Genomic DNA, 22,324 nt, shown 5'->3' with positions numbered 1-22,324 from the left:
ACCAATCCAAGACCTGTCCATGTGGTTAGGGACCACTGATCTGCAGAAACATAAACTCTTTGAGTCTTCTTGACCCTTTAGAGAAAAAAGAATTAGAGAGCTTTCAATATAAATATAGTTGCAAAGAATTGGAATCAAATCTTCAACCAGGCTTCAGTTGGAATATTGGTGCTATCTTCTAGGGCTGCATTTTTGCTTTCACAAACACGTTAGCTCTGAGAAGGAGGCTGGATATACATAAGCAATGAAACAGAGGAAAACAAACAGCTGTTCCACTTGTAATCAGTAATTAGGCTCCCTTGATATAATTTGTGGCAATCTTCATAACAGTCAACATTTGTTTTGTATTGTTGACATACTCAGCAGAGTTCAAACTGCTGAAGTCTTGAGGCTACCAAATTAGTTTATCAAAATATGGTATATGTTTACAGAAGCCTACATTTATACAGGCAGGTCAGAATTTTTTGTCATTTATTGCAGTTTTAAAATTGCAGTTGCAGTTTAAAATTGCATTTATTTCAGTTTCAAAATAATACTACAGTATTCTGAAATTATTATATTGGAGTGTCTAAAATACAACATCTAAACAAAATACTGTATTTTCTAAAGCTGTGAGCTCTACTCCAAAAGCCATTGAGCTTTTTCACTGTTTCGTGTCTCCAACAAAAAGGTCACTTCATTATCAAATACAGGAAGAGAATTTGAAGGACAATTTATTTTTTAAATCTTGCCATAAAGTTCTGTGCCAATAGGCAGCCATTGATAAGCTTATGTTTCTTTTTTCATCCAAGGGTTGTTGATGGAAATTAAATAGAACAGCACTGATTACATTCTAATACAGTTCAGACATTGTCTTTTAGTAAGCATTATTTAGTGGTATGCTCATTTAGATAAAGTACAATGCTTACATAACAAAAATTAAAAGGTGCATCATTTAGAGGTATTTCAGTAGATGTTAAGGCATTTATTTGTGACTATTAGCAAAAGCATTTAGTTCTGTATTCACTCTACTTAATGTTCTCCTACTGTAGACTGTTGTCCACAATGTTTCATGCTATGTACTCAGTATGCCATTGTTTTCAGAACTCCCAGGACATTCCCAAACCTGTAAAGTGCATAAAAATATATTTAGTCAAAGATTGCAAAAGCCTTGCCATCTAGTTGATGCTAATATGTATCTGAACTGTAAATCTGATCCACAACATTTTTTTTAAATCCGAATGTAGTCTTGATCTAGGTAATATCACCATGCAAACTGACATCCTGAAGCTGAGGATAGTCTTCTGTCATTTCAGTACCAAGGCTGTCCAAATAAGTGATCTGATTGATTTAAAAAAAAAAATTCATGTAAACTGAGACAGTTTTTTTGGAGTCTGTTTAATGTATTTGTGGAACCTGCAGTTATATCATGTCCTACATACATGAGATAGGTTTTTGAAATAGCAGTAGTGCCCTCTGTTTGTGGCTGTATATAAAGGCCTAATGAGTTAAGTAGTTGAGATTGTAACTATTTTGATTTCCTATGTACTGATCTCTCTCATTTTCTGTATAGGAAGCCTTCCTCATAAGCATTCAGGTACTTAGTTGGAAATTAATTAATATTTACATCTAAGTGAATAGTTAGCAAGAAAAAAAAAGAGAGACTTCTTTCCATTTTCCCATCTTTCTGCTGTCCTAAAACAGGGTCACAATTTCCTGGTACATTCTAGATCTTAAAGATCAAGGCCTGCTTGTTTTACAGTACACTTCTTTATCAAGGATGGATATTGCTTTTGTCTCTGGCCTGTGACAGAGCCCCACTCTAACATAAGTGTTCTGTGTAATGTGTGATTTTCCTCAGAAAGTTAAAAAGCTGAAACTTTTGACTCAAGTTATATCTCCTATAAATCTAGGAAACTCAGATGGGTTTCCTAGATGATTCAGGTTCAGCCAATATGATGTCAAGACCACATACTGTAGGACTGAGCAGAGCAAAGATATAGCACGTGTGAATTGAGTGGGCACCAGCTGTTTAAAAATAAAGAACATTTACCCATGAGCAAGTGCATGTGCTGTGTAGAACCTGAATAATACAACACCTACACCATCCCACCTCTCTAGTCTGAAGACTGATGGGCAACACTCAGCTTAAACAATGATGTACCTCTTTGTAGGTGTGTCAGTCCAAAGGAAATGTGTAAGAGAGACACTGACACCTTAGTATGAAACCAGGCCCTTCCAAAGAAAAGGATCAACCTGGAAACATTTTCACCCATTTTTTCCTCACTTTGCTTTTGTGACTTCACCTGACGTAAAGGTTGAACTGGAGTCAAAGTTGAATACACTCCTGAAGTATTCATAAAGCCAAAAATCTCACATTTCCTGTTGAAGTTAAAAGAAGCCAAATCACATTGAATTAGGTGAGGGGTGTGCAAATGTAACTGTGTGTATCTGATGTATTCACACACAGATACATGTATATATTTGCGCACACACACACATGCTCATTTTTTTCCCCAGTTGTCATACCTAGACAATGGTTCTCTTGAATTAGAATTACCTGAAGAGATCATCATAACTTTGCAGGTAGCCAGTCCCACAGGGACTGTGTTTCATAATGAGCAAGAATTGAAAGTCGATTTGGATAATGATCGTCTTATTCCCGTCCTTGATTAGTCTCATTTATTCCATTCATATTCCATGCAGCTAATCATGTAGAACTCTACATGAAGTATTCACCCCTTTAAGTTAATTCATATTTTTTTATTTCATTGAATGCATCCCTTTTTTCTCTTGTTATTTTCTGAAGCTGTACTTTAAAGTTCAGGTTAATGTGAGTTCACCTGATGAAATTTAATTTTTTAGGTTGCATGTTTAGCTAAAGAATAATCAATTCGAGAGTTTCAGTGATTCCAACTTGCTTATGTTTACTGCTCAGAATCTACTTTAATCTATACTTATAGTTTGGGGATTTTCTTCCTTTATAAAAAGTGACATTTTACTTCATTACTTCATAATGTAACAAAAATACAGCCTTTTCCTGATGTTAAAACTGAATTGGGCAAAGCTGCAGTTCTTGAATCGAGACAAAAGCATGACCTTTAGCAAGAGTGGCTGGTTCTTCTCCCCACCAGCCTCCCTTTCTCTTATTTTCTACTTTGCACCAAGCAGTCTTTCCGACCACATGAGGGCATCAGTGGGCTAATAACAGTGATTTCCCTCAGCTTTTAAATACTGTCTGTGCAAACCCCACAAATTATGATAAATACATGCAGTGGAGAGTTCTTGCAAGTTTGGAATAACCATATGATGGCATTCTGAAAACCTGCACAGGATCCCAAAAATCTTGAAATACTGCAGATTGCAGAGTTATCTAGTCAATAGGTGGATTCAAAGATATAGATTGATAGCACTTCCAGTTCTGAGATCCATGAGCCCCAAATCCACTGTTTAGTTCTGTGACCTCTTCCCGGGCCACATAATTTATTCAGCTGAGGACTAGCAGCTGTGTACCAGCCCTTGAATGAAGGCATCTGAGTATGGGGAAGCATGAGACTGGAAAGCTGTGAACTCACAAAGCTGAATAAATGCATATCTCTAAAAGTATTTATGGGATAAAGTAACTCAGATAAAGATCATTGGCTCTCTGTCAGATACCTTTTATATAAATTTCCTCAGCTTGAGTGAGGCCCTTGTTAGAAGCACAGTACAAACACTTCTAGAATACATTCTCTTTCTTAAGGAGATCTTCCAGTCTAATTGGAGCAGTCAGACAGAGCAGGAGGGAAATAACCTTAACTTTCTATTAGAGCAGTCTGATGCAACACAAAGTTCCCTTTCTTTCTCTGACCTTCCTGTGGAAGCCCAGAGTCCTCATGGGTGAAAATGTTATTACCTCAACACACTGTCTTGAAGATCTCAAAAAGTCTGCAGCAGTGCACATTGCTGACATAAAGTCTGGAGCTCCTCACACCAGTGAAATCCTGCTGTCCCAGAAGACAAGTGCATACTAATAATTATGCCTTAATGTAAGTGGTTCCCTGATTAGTGAAAGGACAAACATTGGGAAAATTTAAATATTCTGATACCTTACACTAATGCCAATTATAAGAGACTTTCCTTTAGAAAATAAAATGTAGTAGATAGTAAATAACTTCTGCCTCTGCTTCTTAAGGACAGCATTGACAAGGTCCTAGGAATACAGAAAATCAGGCTTTTCTCCTTCCACATGTAAATTTTTTCAACTTTAATTTTATCCTCTGGTCTTCAGTCTGGACCATTCCAAACTAACATCATGTGTTCACCTATCCCATGATTCTAGCTTGTCTAGGAGGTCTGTCATAGTCATGATAAATAACCAAGCTTGATGTTATCTGTCTCCTCTGGTAATATTTCATAGTGGATTAGAATACTAAAAAAATGACAACCTCACATCTTATAGTTGAATAGAACTGACTAGGGAATTTTAAATAATGACACAGGAATATGGACTTTACATAGATGTTTACATAACAGAGGATCCATTACATTAAACAAATGTATTATATTATTGTATTACTTTATTTAGTTTTCCAGCTTTTAAGCCACACACTGTGTATTTGTGGGCAAAATACTCTAATGCATCTCCTGTGCAGAGTTTCTGAATTGGTTCAAGTGACAGCATTTAGTTCAAAAAAGAGCCCACTGCAGGATTTTGTACAGTGGTTTGGTTTTTTTAATTTATTTCATTTGCAAGCCAGATGCAGCCTTTTATAAGTTTCACTCCAGATCTCCACCTCTACCCCATCCAGATTCACTTTTCTAAAATGCCATCAAAGTTTGATGATGCTTTCAACAATTCTGGTGTTCAAGACAAAACCTTAATGCCTGCCTGAATTTTAAATGCTACTTTTAGAATTAAATATTCACCTGAGTCAGATGATGCATGAAGCTTTATTAGTTCAGTCTGAACTCCTGAAAAGTTTTACAGACAATAAAAAAATCAAAATGAAGTCAAATAAAAAAAAATAAAAGATATTAAAAGTTTTGTACTGCAGTGTGATAAATGTTTTTTTTTCATTTAAAGATACAGTTGAAGAAACAGGATGTATTTCACACATTTTTATTGTCTTAGCTAAGATTAGACTTATCTTTTCTGTGGAAAAAGTACTTGTGGACTCAATTTTTTGCTGTTGTGAACAGAAATTATGCTATTAATTTTTAGGACATAGAAAAAAGCTGTACATGATACAAGTGAAAAAATTAGAAACCGTTAGAGGGTTTTTGCCTGTTTATGTCTTTCTCTCACTAGTTTGTGTAAGTAGATTATAAAAAGTTTTCTTTCTCCCTTTAGTGCAATCAATTTTCTGGTAGAGTGTAAAACCACAATGGAGCAGGCAGGTTAGCCTGTTACCTGCCTGATGTGCAACTTCTTTGCTCTTTGAGAATGTAATGCAGAAATTCATGCTGCTGATAAAGATTGTGTTAGAGGAATGTTCTTGTGACCTGTACAATGCAGCCGAGGATAATATTGGGGGTTTAAGGTTGGAGAAGCTCAGAAATAAAAGAAAAACAATTCTTTTGTTTCAGGGAAGCATGAGTCTTTTGCACATCTGCAGAAGTACATTCTGCATTCCATGGAACACATTTCCTAATCCTTTGTGCCACTGTGGGATGGATTACTTAATGCATTTTTCACATGGAGTACAGTTGTGTTTTGTTACAGTCAAAGTCAATCTTTTTTCATAATAACGTATGAGAGTGAAAGCAGATTTTGTACTGATTTTGATAATGAAATTACCATCTCCCAAATCACCCACAAGGCAAAAATCTACAACCTTTTCCCTTCTTTTCCTGCAATATTCTACTGATACATGCTCAATCTTTGTCTACAGAACTAATGAGGACAGCAAGTTAAAATGCTTTATGGTGTTTTTAGTGGGTTTATAGTCATATAATTAATATTTTTCATCAATAATTTAGTGCCTTTCATGGAAAGTAACCAGTTTTCTTCATTGACTAAACTGCCTTATTTAATATGTTTTATGTTAATGAAAAGGCAAAATATCAGATTAACTATTTCCTTCCACATCTCAGATATGTTATGCTAAGAGCAGGTATCTTCTAATTGGATCTTGGAAGAGTTCTTTCCTTTATGATAAAAAAATTAAATGAAGAATGGGGTCTTGCCAGCCTATATCTGCCTTCTTTCCAGGACTGTGTAATCATGCAACAAATTAGGCTAATGCACACCTTCTTAATTTACATTGAACTGAGCACCTGAATCATACAAATTGTGTTCTACCTCAAATCCTAGTGCACCCATTCTTTTCCCTATTTTCTTCTGATCAACAGTAAGAAACATCCAATAATGCAGTATCATTGCTAATAGAATAAGTGCTCGTGAAAACAATATTTGGGCACTGTAAAATTTTCTTTTTAAAGATTTTGCTCCATAAATATCAGCTGTAAATACTGCAGCTGTGTCCCTGCTTGCTTGTATAATTTGTGTGCATTTATTCAGTTGTGACACATGAAATCATGCTGGTTGCATCTTTAGTAAATGTGCTCTATGTGGAATGATCCACTGAATGCTTAGAAGGGCTTAATAGAGAGGTTGATTCCTTGTCACCACATGCAACAAGGAGGAATTCCATTTATTTCTATTATGAAGATGTAAAAGCCTGTAAGGAATGCCCAGCTCTGCTTAAACATTCCCAAAAGGATAAGAAATACCTGGTTTGGGGAGGTTGGAAGAGTGGAAATACAGACTATTTTTAAAGTAAAAATTTCATCTCTTTACACCTGCAGGGTGTTAGCCTGGAATCAAAGTGTTTTTTTCTGTTTTTTCCACCTTTTTGTACCTGGAGTATTAAAATAAGCACTGTGTTTTATGTGAGAGGATTAGATATGAGTTCAGCCTGTCAGGGCCAGAGATAATTAAAACTCAGAGGTGAAAGGTCTGTTCCCCTGTATGTGAGGCAGCTCACCCCCATCAGAAACCAGAGTTTCTTAGCCATTCCTGAGGCAGAAATTTTCTTTTGTTGCTGTGAGCCCCACAAAGGAGCTTTCTGGCAAGCAGTCCTGAATGGGAGGCACTGACACCTCCTGCGCCCTTCAGGAATTTTAATGAAGTTAACCCTGTCAGGATACAAAAGTAAGCTGTATTAAAAGACCATCCACTCTCTAGCCAATTTGCAGCGTTGCAGTGTCACTTACAGGGCAGGATGGCAGGAATATCTACAACAAAAAAAATTATCTGCCTCCCAGTCGGTATTAAGGATAAAGCCCTTCACATTTTACTGGAAGTTGTCACTCATTGATTACTTTTCTATTCAAAGCTAGAAATATTTTCAAGCTTGTCTGACTTCTGCTTACAAATTCTAAAAGATATTTCCTAACCTGTAACCACGAGTTCTCCATCTGCCAGCAGTTAAGTCTGAGTACATGTTCTGTCCCTTTTATTAGAGAGCCAGCTTTTTACACAACTGTAATGGAGGTTTGGACAGTGAAAGCTGTTGGCTCAATCTCTTGCATAAACCTGCCAGGAGTAAATAAAATTTCAAGTGGGACAAGACAGGAGAGGATGAAATTCCCTCTCTTTCCCTGTCTCCACAATAAATACAACTTGAGGAATCTTAGTCTTAAGTTAGTGGTAACAAACTTGAAGGATAAGGAGCTGATGTATGACTTAACATACTTGGCAGAATGTTGTTAATAATCTGAAACATGAATGACTGAATAATAGATCTTCTGAAATGTTCATTCAGTTGACATTGCTAAAGGTCTTTTACTCATTACACTGGATACTATTATAAACATGTTAATAATAGAGCTATTAATATACATTCAATGCAGATGTACTTTGAATAGTACTTGCTAGGATACAGAAGTGCACATTGTGCTGCTTGGGACTCTCTTTAAATGATTCATCTTCTTTTTAATTTTTTTTTTCTTCTCAGTTTTGCTGCAATGTACAATTAAGATTACTGGATGCTAAAATGTCATTCAGGTCACCTGCACAAAATCAGCTGAAGCTAAATTTGATAATGCTTTTGATCAGTTTTACTCAGAGAGCCAGAGAGATTTTTTTGCAATGCATTAGAAGCAAATGAATTCTGAAATCAAAAGGGAATTACTGTATTGTGAAAACAACTCATATGTTAGAATGAAATATGGAGGTGTGTGAGGCATCAGTGATTTTAATAATAGAGTACAGCATCCATCTTCATAATTCCCACGCTTTTATTGTGGGTTATTTTCTAACGGGTCATGTAAGCTTTTTTCTTCCCATAGCTGTGACAGTGTCCTGTAGTAGTGGCAGTGCACAGTGTATCTGGGTCAGCTGTGTGATCCTCAATACAGCCTCTGTCTCTTACTGAGAGATTGTGAAAGTGTCAAAAGTGTGCCAGTGCTTCCTTACTCTCCAGGGGTTAGTGTTATTAAATTAGATGATTTCACATCAGAATTCAATAGAACTCAATCCCACATTCACTTAACTGGCATGAATGTGGTTCGAGATGCACTTCAAAATAGTTCAGATTTGTTTAGTATACAGTATGCCATAGTTTGTCTGACCAGCTGAAGTCTAGATAAAAGTACCAGCCTTTGACTCATCTTTGCAGTGGCCACTATTACAGATTGGTATGCGTTTAATGGCTGTTTGGCATAAGTATGGCACAGATGTGAAACACCTGCTTTCACTCTGGTGTTGAGTGCGGTAAGTCATGTAACAGACTTTCATCTTCTTCATGAAGGATGGTAGGATCACTTAGTTTCTAAACTGAATATGTTTGTATCAGTTTTCCCTCTGCAGTTTGCTCTTAGAATCCCAGGGTTGTCTGGGGAGGAGAGGGGGGGGAGGGAGAGGGGAGAAAGTGTAGCCATGTAAAAGCATTTTGTCATACATTCATATTTTTCAGAAGGAACTGATCTAGAGCAAATTGTTCAGATGCCATGTATCTCTCACTGAAAGTAAAATCAGTGTTTAGTTCTATTCTTGCCTGGCTACCCTTACTGCCAGGAGTTAATGGATGTGTAAGAGGCCAGACCAGAAAATTAAGTCAAAGCATTAACAAGTCATGGTGTTTGTTGTTGTTTCTTAATCTTCCTTTTTCTTAAGCCTTTCATGCCATTGCCTCTTAAGAAAAGCACATTCCTTTGGCATCCTTCTGACCTGAACTGTTCATATTCTCTCACTCAAAACTTTTGTTTGTTTCATTGAATTTGAAAGACCTACAGAGCCTGCATCACAAAGTTGTTATAAAGGTACCCATTACCTATTGCTATAAGTGCCTGAGAATATAGAAAGAAAATGAGAGAACAAAAGTATTTGAAACCAGAGACTAAGATCATTGAGGATTACAGACAATTAGGACTCTACAGAGAATAAAATAAGAATTGTGTATTCCAGGAGAGGATGGTAGTTGTGCTACTTGTGTGATGAAGACTTTGGAAAAAAAACCTTCCCAAACAGGGAGTGGAAAAGTGCTTTCACACTCTGATTGTGAATCACCAATATATATAAACACGTTTAGATAATTTACAATTGAAATATGTGTGCCTTGAATGTTTTGGAAATAGTGGGTTTTTTGGAAATCAAAAGGAACTTTCAGAGGGAAAAATTCAGATTTTCCAGCTATTCTTCTCTGACCTGTGCCTCACAGCTCAAGGCTGCAAGGCTGAATTTGTGTGTTGTTTCACAAAGCCATAATATGCACACCAGGCAGTATGGAATCTGCACAATGGTGCAGTAATGAATAGTGCCTTTCAGTGCGTGTATAGCTAAGAAGAGCACATACTTCTCTCAAGAAGGGGTGATTAATCAAAACTTTTTGAAAGGAAAAAAGTTCCTAGAAGTCTTGCAATTAGATTCAAATGGAAAATATTCAGGAGGGGGCAGGTCAGCTTTTAAGCAAGGAAATCATTTATATATTTGAAAAATGCACATCATAACTGTAATAGAAAACTCATTGTAGAAATTACAGTGAGACAAGCTTGGCAAAGCTAGTGTGGATTTTAGGTTTGCTTGAGTCCTTTCTCTGCTTTTAATACTTGTTTTTCTTGTCTTCCTTCTCACTCTAGACAAACTAGATATTTCCTGCTGAGTGTTCTTCAGTTTCTCAGGTTCCTAATCCATCCAGTTTTGGATTCTGCCCCTTAAATCTACCTTTCCATTAGTTTCTAATGTCAAGAATTCCTCCAGTCCTCAGAGGGATGACTTACCTATGGCTCTTCCATCTCTTTATATTCATCATGCTGAAGAATTTATCATTATCTGAAAGGTTTTCTCATCAGTTTTTTTCCTGATCCTCTCTCTGATTTCATGTCATGGCTCATTGATTTACTGTTTATTTATTTGTAAAATACATCTTCAGTTGTAATATAGGTATTTGGTAGTCTAAATTTTAGTTTATAGAGGTGCTTTCAGAGTAGAAACAATTTGTTGGCTGTAAAATTACCCTGAAACTTGTAAAAAAATTACCTTCCACAGATATGGGAATGGAAAAGGGAAAAGTCTGACAAGTCAGTGAGGGAATTATCTAAGAGCTCACACAAAAAACAGGGAGGTATATCCAGAAGATTCTCTTTATAGGATTCTGCATTGTGCTAATATAATGCAGTTTCTAAGTATATGGTAAATTTGAAAAATAATTACCCCAGCAAATCAGTGCTAGTAGAAATTGGCTGTTAAAGTATTCAGAGTTAGCAAAATTCTACTACCTTTTGTCCATAGGTGATACTTAAAAGAAGAGTAGATGAAAGTGCTGCAATTCACTGGCATGACATTTACACATCTTCTGGTGATGTTCCACTCCGGTATCATTGAATTTTCAGTTATTTTATCCATTCAGCTATTAACTATACATAAAAAGAAAAACAGCAAACAACTCACATTCTGAAGCTATGATTGATTGTGACCCTTGTTTCTTTTCTTCTTTCTCAACCAATTTTTCTCAAAGTTTTAACAGAAATAAAATGTTGGATGTTTGGTGTCCTTTCAAGAAGAGAAAGCAAAAAAGTCATTATAAGATTGAAGACTTTCCATTAACCACGTGCCATTTCAAAGTTACAAATACTTGCTTTAATCAGATTTAATCAGATCAATATTGTTGTAAAATAAGTTTATACTAGAAACTTTTCTAGTGCATGTGTACTAGAACCACTGTTTGTGAACACTTCAGAAAGTTTTGTGAGCACCAAAGCTCTTTTGTCTGCAGACCTTTTCACTGAAGATTTAAACAATGCTTGCGTTTCAAAATGTTTAGGGGAATTTTTCAGTGGAAAAACTTGACAAAAATAGAATATGACATTTGCATCACTGGTTATAGTTATGTTTGTTTCATAGAGCTTTCTTTTGAAGAAGAAATATTTTTCTATTAAAAATACATAAGCATGGACATGTAAAATTTTTGCCTAATTTCATGTTTCTCATTATAGAATAATAGTTTGTTTCATGAGGCTGAAACTATCATGTTGTGTTTATAATTTTGTTGTAAACTAAATTCAGCAATTTTTGTTAACCAGTGTTTTTGATATTTTTAAATCTACCAGTGATGCAAAAAAGAAAAAGAGCGGTTTATTTTAGAGGAAATCTCTTAAACCAAAACAAGTATATAACCCTAAGGGTAGCATGCTGTTGTGGTTACATGTTTCTCCCTATACAAATGTTAAATGGATGTAATTTAGCAGATTAGATCTTGATTTTACACTAATGACATGGTTCACAGAGGATGTATTGTACCTCTTTGAATTGATATAAATTCTGTAAAGGGAAAGAAAATGATGTTTTGAATAGCTGCCAGGACAGTGTTGTTAGAGCACATGTTTTCAGTTCAAAAACATGTGTGGAATTCATGTCAGCGTGAAGTTGAGTCTGCAAGACAGTGAATTCACTGCTCTACAGTGAAAACCCTGATAATGCCAGTGAACTTCTGAGAAGGCAGTAAATCATAGTTATTGGGACATCTAAATTCATTGGAGAATTAAATGTATTGTGGTAGATAAGAAGTTAATTTTAAGTGGTTAGAGATATTACTTTTCTATCTCAGTCACTGGGTTTCATTAAAAAAATATAATGTGGCACTAAATTACAGAAGATTACTAAGGGGCAGTTCACACATGATTCACTGATTTATTACATGACTCAGAGTTCCTAATGGGAAGGAGTATTTTTGCCTTCAGTCACCCACTTAAGTCCAGCCCCAGCCTAAAGTGACTCAGCCCTGAACATCTGGCAGCTGTTGGCATCCAGCTGTGCTGTGAGTCAGTGGCGAAAGTGCCGTCAGCGGACAGGTCTGGGAAACCCAACATGGCAGCACTTCTGGGGTCCAGGCAGCAGGGTTGAGAATTCCATGAGCCTGTCATTTGAACTGGCCATTTGCTGGCCAGTCTCATCTCTTTAGTCACTGTTCATGAAAGGAACATCAATCTGCCCATCTATAGGGAATGTGGGGCTGCAGTTGGGTGCACATGGAATGTGTAAATAGATGTGCAGTGCTGTGGATGTACAATACTCTGAGAAGCGTTTGAACTGCAGGTGATTCTGTCTGCAGGGCGATTTTGAGTTATGTTGGGCACTTATCAGGAAGCAATTTCTGGTGTGGATATGAACAGAATGCAGAGGGGTTCAGATGTGCCAGTAGCCTTAGTTCAGGTGTGAGTCTAATGTGCCACTCAGGGGCCCTGTTTTACTCTGCTCTGTTCTGAGGTGGAATGCATTTATTGCATTTATTGCATTTATTGCATTTATTGAACTAATGCTGGTCCTACAGCTGCTCAGCACACCTAGTAGTTATTATTAGGTTGTTAGGATATTTTCTTTACTATAAGAGATATTTACATCTCTCTCTCTTTTACAGATAACCATTGAGAGGGAAAGTGGTTTGGATGTCAGCTCCCCCAAACATGGAAAAGTGGATCCAGCCAACATGCCACATGTTGGTGGAAATATGTGGGCTGGTGGAACAGGTTTTTCATTGTTTTTGTTTGTTTGTTTTTTTAAATTCATCATTGAAAATATCTAAGGGAGATGCTGTGCCAGTCCAAAATGGTTTTATACAAAGCTGTCCTCTGATCTATTTTACCCATTACAGGGTTGCTTTATTGCCAGTAAAAGAAAAGAAGTATTTGCAATGTCTAACTTAAACTGTATGCAGCAGATCTCTTCTTCAATAATATTTTTTTGGTTTCCTTTTACTGGCCATACAGAGAACAAGAAGCTTGCAATCGCAGCAACTAGTCTGAGTCATTATCTTAAATGTCCCTGTAGCTGCAAAAATTCAGAAAGTGTAGGCAAGAGGTATACAGAACATGCAAAGTACCTGCTAATTCTAATAAGTCATTATAGTGGTCACAAGATAATGTGATTTGTCACAAGATAAAGCAGTCTAAACCAACAAATTCTAGGGAGAAGACAGAGTCTGGGACCAGGAGCTTTCAAGAGATCTTCAAGATTTATACGTTCTGTGGTTCCCCTTTGTACAGTGTGAAAGCCATTATGAATCAAGTCTCAAGGAGCTATAAACATAAGTATTCTATGGGAGTTCTTGTTTACCATGATAGCTGTTAGGTTTTGAAAACCTTTGACAATAAATATTTCAGCTGGGGATTGTTAACATTTTTGGAACATGTGTAGATGACACTGGAAGCTTTAAAGAAATTTGTTCTTATTTATTTTTATCAAGTGTATATTCCTAATGTTTTTTTATCTCAACCATCTTAGGTGGGAGAGACACCGCTGGGTTAGGTGGCAAAGGTGGGCCATATCGACTGGATGCTGGCCACAGGGTTTACCAAGTGTCCCAAGCTGAAAAGGACGCTGTTCCTGAGGAAGTTAAGAGAGCTGCTAGAGAGATGGCTGAAAAGGCCTTTAAACAGAGGTAATATGAAAGTCTTTCTTTGCTTTTTTGTTTCCCAGTAGAATTTGAAAGAGATGGATGAAAAGAATTTTCTTTCTCACCTGCGTGTATCAGCTCCCTTACCTGGTTCATTATCACTCAACAGAGATTACCAGCACATGTTCTTTAGCTGTTCTGGGCAAGATGTATGGAATGTTTTATTGAATTAAGCCACAGTGTTAAAATGACTGTGTGATTTGGTAAAGTACAACACAGCTAGATGGAGAAGGAGATGGAGGTAAATATTTAACTTTTTTAAAAGAAATAGATTATATGAAAATTTCTTTGAATTATGATGAATCCAGATTGTATGTTGCTAGGAATTAATCATTTAATAAGTGTCTTTCAAAATGGACCGCTTCAAGCAAATTGCTTCTGTTTGAAAGCTTTATAGCCAGATGGTTAGAACATGGTGCTAAAAATATTGTGGGTTTGATCCCTGTATGGGCCATTCACTTAAGAATTGGACTTGATGGTCCTTGTGGGTCACTTCCACCTCAGAATATTCTGTGATTCTCTAATTTGAACTATTAAGCTTCAGCAGCTAATTAACACAAACAGCAGGTCTTCTCAGCATGAGTGTAATGTGTGATTACCAGTTACTCTTTCCCAGAATATGCACAGAGATTCATATTTCTTCCACCAACTGAACTCTCAAGTCAATCTCTGGTATTTTATATTAAAAAAAGCGTCCCCCCTCTTCAAAATTGCTTCTGAGCTGCTTCATAATAGAAACTATGGATATGTATGGTCTTGGATACTGTACATCTGTCTGTGCATATGTCCACCTGGCAAGCTTTGATGAGTTTCTACTGGCTGTGTGGTGATTTACTAAAACAGAGAAAAGGGGAAATTCCTGGCTACTGCTACATGCTGTGGGAACAGTACAGCTATGCCCTGTAAAATCTGGGTATCTGTGCATGAGGTAACAATTCCTGTCCTGCAAAACCCAAGTGGGCTGGCATGTACCAGCTGCAAATGTAGCCTATTATGAAACCACATTTGACTTGGATCATTATTCTGTATCACTTGTATAGTTGTGGGAACTAACAGATAAAAATAGGGAGGTTGTAGTCCTCAGGCTGACAGGAAAAAAAAAGAAAAAGGAAACTGCAGATTTCACTGCTTTGTTTATACAGGATTATCTGGAGAGGAGAAATTTCATATGAAAGTTATTGATGCTTTCCTGGCTAGATAGTATTTCTAGTGGTAAATATCTTAAATTGCCCTATTTGACAAAAATGAAATTAACTATTCTGGAATAGATGCAGTATTTTTCATTGTATTTTTCTGAACTATCTTTCACTTTGGATTTATGTAGAGTGCAACAAAGTAAAAGGGCGTGTGAGCTTCTTTTTGTCTTTTAAAGATCTGATGGTACTGAACTCTGTTGGCAGGATTCATGAAATTAAATGTGCAGCACTGAAAGTTACTTTTTCCTGCCTCTAATGCATAAGAGTTGCCTATAGTGACTATGTGTATGCAAAACGTCAAATAGAAAAAGACATCATAATAGAGACAACAAAGATTTGATGTTCGATTTTAATATTATCTTCAAAGGGTTGGTCTAAACAGCAATTCTCAGGTATACTTCATGATCCAGGCAATTAACTTGTGATAGTGTTATAAAAATTTGCCATTAAAAATAAAATTAGCCTATACATACTTTACTATCCATTTATAGTTCAGTGAAAAACACTGTATTTTTTAAACACTGTGAGTGAGATTATGCTGTTATGAAGTGCTTGTTTGAAATGGGCTGGGCACAGATGGGCCAATATGTTTTAGCTCAGGACTGAACCCAGCCACATGCTGGGGGTGGGGTGGGCAGGTACATGACTGCTGCCTCTCTGAGTAATGTTGGGTCCTGGCAAATACTGAACAATGAGCACTCCCAGCATATCTGCCAGTTCTCTAGCTTGTTCTTCACTGCTGGACCTCTGTAATTACATTCCACTGGTGAATTTCAGCTGTTCTGCTAAGCTATGCTGTTCAAAAGGTGGTACAGAACTTGAAATGGACACATCTTTGCTTATAAACAAAGCATGTATCTGTTTTCATGGTGCAGGTGTGCTCTCTGCTACATGCCTCTGGACAGGATGGTGCATGACTCATTTTCTATGGGGGGAGCACGTTTTTGTTAATGTTCATTTAAAACTTCTTTGTTTCAAGGTTTCTTCATTTAATGAAGCACAAAGATAAGTATTTGAAACAGTTACTATTTTTAAGATAAGTATTTGAAACAGTTACTATTTTTAGGTCTTCAAGGACAGATTTTATAGTATTTTCCTTAACCTTTGTGTTGAAGCAGGAATCAGGATATGTTTAAAATACTCCAACAGTGAAGTAATGAACTTGTGATCCTTTTATGTACAGATAGCAACACCTGAGCCAACAAAACCTTTCAAATTTGATCACATTTTTCAGAACCTCTGATTTACTTCTCAAAATTTAAAGCATATTAGGAGAGAGTGATATATTAGTATCTCTAAATTAGTTTTAATGTGATACAGTTCCTGTAGACATTGGTGAACATCTGCCTTATCAAAAATTCACAAGAGCAGCTGCCACTTCTCTGATTCGTCTCTTCTGTGTGCTTGTTGCAGTCTAAATTTCCCTGTTACCAAGTAAATAAACTTTTAGTTTAGTAAGTAAATGGAAGATATGCATGTTTCCTAAACTGTTCTTAGCTCCTTGTTCTTTCCTTTAGATTGAAAGAAATTCAGATGAGTGAATATGATGCATCAACTTACGAAAGGTTCTCTGGAGCAGTCCGACGTCAAGTTCAGTCACTCCGCATCATCTTGGACAATCTGCAGGTAATCTTGGATTCTCTGATAAAGGATAAAGGAACACAGGGAGGTCATTGCATTAGGCCCAAATACTATTTTGCTAATATCCTGTTAACATCTGGTAGTCTACCTTTGAAGGCTAAAACCAAGTTCAAGTTATAATCAGTTAGGAAAAACAGTTTCATATTTCTGTTTTAAAAGGCAGCCTACCTGCGAATCCCAGTTCTCATCTCTACATGTTCCATTATTCCCATCCCACACCTTACAGAGAGTACTTACTCAGGAGCACAGTTTTGTGACAGAAAATACTACTACACACTATGAAAAGAATTTGTAAAGGTGTGTAGAGCCAGTCTTTGTCTTTACCTCCAGTCCAAGAGTGTTTTCAAGCTGTGAAGTGCAAATGCTATAGATATTAAAAGGGGGACGCCCACTCCAGGTAGGAGCTTTAGTACATATGCAGCTGAAAGCATGGGTTTTTTCTCAGGTTTTTTTAACTCTTGGTAATGGAAAGAGGCATAGCCCAAATCTCCTAAGTGGAGACTCACTAAAACCATCAGTTTGCCTTTCTTCTGGTAACTGGCATGGTGGTTGTTCTGTTTTTTTTAAAACTAATGCTCATGTACAGGGTAAATAAAATTGTAAGTGCATTGTTTCTAGGAGGCTTCTGCTAATCTTCAGTGAAAATTAGAGTGATTTACTCCTTATAAGACATATTTGATTGTGAGTATTTCTATTGAGGGCTACTAACCACTAGTATATATATACCTTAGTTTTTTCGTCACCATGCTGTGTCTTAAGGATTAAAACTGAAATACAGAAAGAAATCAGTCTGTATGATAAACAGCCTCCTCCTGGACAAAGAAATCCAGTGCCCTGGTATTGCAAGTAAGAAGGGTTATATTTCTTTGCCTTATTTTTACCTTTAAACCTTGTAGCTGCAGCAGCATTACTATAATCACATATATACACAAAGAACCATTAGCCAGTTTTATTATGAATGTACTAATTCAGAGAATTCCTCCCATAATGAACATTTAAGTTGGGCATAATTAGGTGATTCATGCACTTAATATGTGCTTCAGTTCAGGACACAGACATTTGGCTTATAAAGACAGGTCTCTGTTGAAAAAGAATTGGATGTAAATCTCAGTTTTGTCTACAACATTTATATCTAGGTGGGTTTTTAGCACACATGCTGTTGGAAGCACATCTGGGTATGAAGTCAATAAGTGAATCTTCAGTTTAAAGTATTTTTTTGAGTCTGTCTTATCTGTCCCTTGGAGTCAAAATTCTTACATTCAGGGGTCATGTTAATCATAATAAAAAAATAACATATTTTAATATAAGGAGTCGTATCCTCTTGCTTTTTTCAAAAAGGTCATTTTAATATCAAGGCAAAGTCTCATAAGCTACAGTATTTTATGAGACTTCGCTAACTTCCTGCCCAAACCTGTAACAGCTAACCACAAAGTTAGGAAATGTAATTTATGATGAATAAAACAAATTACTGAATTTGAAAAAGCTAGGCAAAGAATAGGAGCAACAGTGAAAGAAAATTTTTGACTTTATAAATTTTATATAGATTTTGGTAAGGATTTTTTTAGAAGATGAACTAAGAAAATGAAGATAAATTATAATAGGAGTTAATTAGTTGCAAAATGTGTTTTGTTAATGAGGAAGCTGATTACAAACACATTTCATGTGAGGTTTTTGAGAGGGAAAAAAAGTTGTTGAATTCTTCAGCATGGTAATTCATCCAGCCCTCAAGAAGAGCTGTGCATCTGTCTCCCATTATTTTCTGAATAGTCCTGTGTACACCCTGAGTTCTCAACTAGAGCAGTTTTCTTTCTGTTATGGGTCAGTCATTTCTTATATCTCAAATAAGAAACCAATGACAAAGTTCATTTGCAGTACAATTTGCAACTCAGAATGTCTGTGTTTTTAACTTTGTGAAAATCCCAAATTACTTTCTCAGTAGAGAACGTTTTTGGCTTTTTAAAAATGTTTGAGTTTGCATTGTTTTAAAATTGTGTTCACATAATCCAAATATGTTGCCCATATTTTCCCTTAAACATATGCCTTTTTATTGTTATTTTTGTGGGTTTGTTTAAAATATATTAATTTTATTAAATTTTACCTCCCTAGAATCAAGAGGCTATGGGATATGGTTCCAGTTGTCTATGGTTTGCCAAAAGTTAGTAGCAGCAGAAAGAAATTTTTGGAATAGGCAGATCCTTCAAAGTGATACATAAACATAGTCTGAGAATGTAATTTCATTGTTCATTTTGCTTTTTATAACTTGCTGATCTCTGTCAGCTCTTTGAACAATGTTATCAAAACATAGTGAGATTTTGTTTATATTCTGTAGAAGCAGCAAAGCCAGAAGTCCAGGAAATCCTGTCACTGATGGGCTCTTTCTTCTCTCCCCTGAAGCTTGTCTGTCTGAACTCCAAATTCAAATTGTTGTGGTCAGTCAGTCACTCAGAAAGACCTTCTATAATGTGAGGTGACTTGCTTTCCAGCAAGTACTACTCTGATTATTGATTATTGCAGAGAGAACTAGGGGCAACTGTCCCTGTAGCTTCTGAGCACTGTTTAGGCCCCTACATTTAAACTGGGCAAACCTGAGCCTGAGTTACTGAGCCTGCTGGGCACTGTCTGATTTAGACCATGTAGGAACAGTCTGGTCATAGCAGCAAGAGTAAAATAGTAGCAGTCCTTTAATAAGCATGGCTTGGAAAGCTGGAAGTATGAAAAACCCTGTGCCCTGCCAGTAGTATTTTCATGATTTCAGCAGCTAAGGGAACATTTGTGTAATGTTTTCCCAGAAATAAATGCAGACCACAACTGGCAGCGTTTAATACATCCTCTACCATTACAAGTTATATATTTAGACGTGATAACATCACATACACAACTTTTTCTCTGACATTTACTGACAAAGATGTGTATATATATTATCAAAACAAGGTGTGTGTGTGTGTGTGTATGTTAGTGATGGTTTTCTCTTAAAATTGTAAATGCTTTTAAACTAAAAGGTCATTTTGGTGGGACACTTAGAGGTCACTGGGAATTCGCAGGTGAATATTACACTACTCTGAAGGCAACAAAGGGATCAGTGATCCTATGGAAGAAGGGATTTAACTTTCATCCCAGGCATATTTAATGACTGTAGAAATTTCTAGTTGGTTGTACAAACAAACTCATGGATGCCCCGCTGCCAAAGTGGCTTAAAGCTCAGTTGACTGCAGCACCATGCAAATGTATCAGAGAGCACAATTGGTAAATTCACAACCTCAGAAATATTTTCAATTTTTCCTTCTGTGATTTACTAAAAGGCTGAGATTTCCATGGTTTTTGGGAAACATTGTTTTTCCTTCCCATCAGGAAACATCTGTAAAGCTTTTGATTTTTGTTAATCAAAACATTTTTTTCTGTGGCTTTGTAGTCTTTCTGCCCACTGATTTTCATGGGCAAGTAGTCCATTAATCTTGAGTAATTATAGGCAGTAGTCTGAAGTCCAGAACTCCTTCTCTACACACTGAAACAAAACCTCATACATTTAGTCCAAAGCAAAATCAAAGATTCTCTGAACCTGAAGAAGTCATTACCTGCCTGTACAGAGCTATAAAGATTCATCCTTTCAAATCCCAGGCCTGCAGTTTACTGAGGATTTGTAATATAAGACTTCCTGCTCATCAGAGAAGAATTGATTTTCATTCCTGAAAGTCAATGTTTAAGGCAGTTTGAGTTTTGTTGGATATTTGATTTTCCTCCAGTTGCTGGCCAGAAATTTGCTGAGAGGGCAAAAGCATTATATGTATACAAATTCAAAATTGTCTTTCCTTGTTCAGCTTACTACTAGGATGAGCAATTTTAACACAAAGATTTAAACAAATTAAATAAATCTTAAACCCCATATATACAGACTTTGCTGTCTTTAGAGGATCTTATGTATTATAAACCTATTGTGCCTTATGTATGATGAAGCTAACCTTTGAAAACATGCTTAAATATGTTGCTTATAATATTATAACACTTGAGTCTTCAATCTTAACTGCATGCTCTGTGTACAGAGTTCCATGGATGTTTGAGTTCATGGATTGTAATGTATTTTCATCAAGTCAGGCTGTACATAACCAATGTCCTTTCAACTAAAACAAAAGAAGTGCTTATTGGACTGTCTCTTGACTATCATGATTTTAAAAATAGGGTTTTTTTCAATATGGAATTAGTTTATACTGTTAATTCTGTTTTTAAAGCAACCATTTACCATTGCCTAAAGTGGATAAAATGAACACTGTTTAGTTTTTTAAGTCACCCAATGGCTTTTTCTTGTTCTGTGTGGATTGAAAGCACCTAACAAATGGTCAGGTTGTGTGTCCCTTCAGTTGTATGTGTATCTGAACAGGCCTTCCACACACATTTTCAGCATATTTGCAAGGGGAAGGGTTAACATTTTTGCAGTTCCCAGTTATACTCCCATTATTGAAACTACTGAAAAAACACCAGGTTACAGAGGGAACATGTTATTTGCCAATGTTGATTTTTCTTTCAGAGAAGACCAGAACAGCTGCGAACACATTTTTGGATTTCTTTGACTTAGGCCAAAACTATCACGTCATTACAAAGAAATTAATGTGTATGTCATGTGCAGTAGGCCTTACATTGTCTGACACACACTCACATCACATCTTTTCTGTTGTAGGCCAAGGGTAAAGAAAGACAATGGCTGAGACACCAAGCTGTTGGAGAGCTGGATGATGCCAAAATCATTGATGGGCTGACTGGAGAAAAAGCCATATATAAACGGCGTGGAGAACTTGAGCCACAAGTAAGTGTCCAACAAGAGCCAGGGAAAGGTGGAGAAGAGCTTAACCAGTTTGCTGATTTCATAGTGACTGTACAGTTCATCTCTTTGGAGTTTGAGTAGGTTATATGGATGAGAAACTCAGAAAAATATCTCTGGCTTGGGATGTCCCTGCCACAGAGGCAACCACTGGATGGAAAATTTGCTGTACCTCTTCTTGTAGTCTTGCATAAGTATTTCCTGTTGGCCACCCTCAGAAGGAGGACACCAATCTAGGCAGTGCTAAGTTTTGATCCAGTGCAACAGATTTTTATGTTCTTATTTTGTATTTTAATGATCAGAAGGCAATTAGAAGAGAACATTTATTTTGTTTGCTTTTATAGAAAAAAGGAAAATATTTTCTCACTAGCTTAATTTTTGTTAACAAATATGCTGATCCCTTTGGAAGTTTAAAAAAAGTGCTTTACAAATGTATTTTCCTTATTCATGGTACAAAAATAATTTCAACTTCCACAGATACTTGGATTTACAAGAATAAAAATTACAATAAGGAAAAAAAGTGTGAGGAAAAGCCATTAAGATATGCTAAAGTTGACTGTCCTATAACCTGATTCAGCCATTCCTTAGAAGGCTTTGCAGTTAGATCTATGTGAGTCAGCAACAGTGAAACCACTTGAATCAGACCAACTAAACCTGGCCAAAACTAGTGGGGATAGTCCATAATATTTAACAGTAATACTTAATGACAGATTGCAATTTTTAAGTGCACTAAGTTGGTTTTGTTAAATGGCTGAGTACAGCATCTTTTTGCATGCCAGCTACCCACATGTGATAAATCCCTGGTATTATTTTTTTTGCTATTT

General features: G+C 36.4%; 1 protein-coding gene across 1 annotated transcript in view; it reads left to right on the top strand.

The window, feature by feature from the left end:
- Positions 1-22,324, top strand: part of VWA8 (von Willebrand factor A domain containing 8) — a 183,367-nt gene that overhangs the window by 146,549 nt on the left and 14,494 nt on the right. Inside the window, exons 38-41 of the mRNA XM_064714194.1 lie at positions 12,819-12,927; positions 13,682-13,838; positions 16,567-16,675; positions 21,360-21,485. Of these exons, the coding sequence (XP_064570264.1) occupies positions 12,819-12,927; positions 13,682-13,838; positions 16,567-16,675; positions 21,360-21,485 (501 nt within the window). The remainder of the gene's footprint in view (positions 1-12,818; positions 12,928-13,681; positions 13,839-16,566; positions 16,676-21,359; positions 21,486-22,324) is intronic.

This window comes from Zonotrichia leucophrys, chromosome 1 (assembly GCF_028769735.1).
Source record: "Zonotrichia leucophrys gambelii isolate GWCS_2022_RI chromosome 1, RI_Zleu_2.0, whole genome shotgun sequence".
Taxonomy (NCBI): Eukaryota; Metazoa; Chordata; class Aves; order Passeriformes; family Passerellidae; genus Zonotrichia; species Zonotrichia leucophrys.
This window is presented reverse-complemented; position numbering and strand designations above follow the sequence as displayed.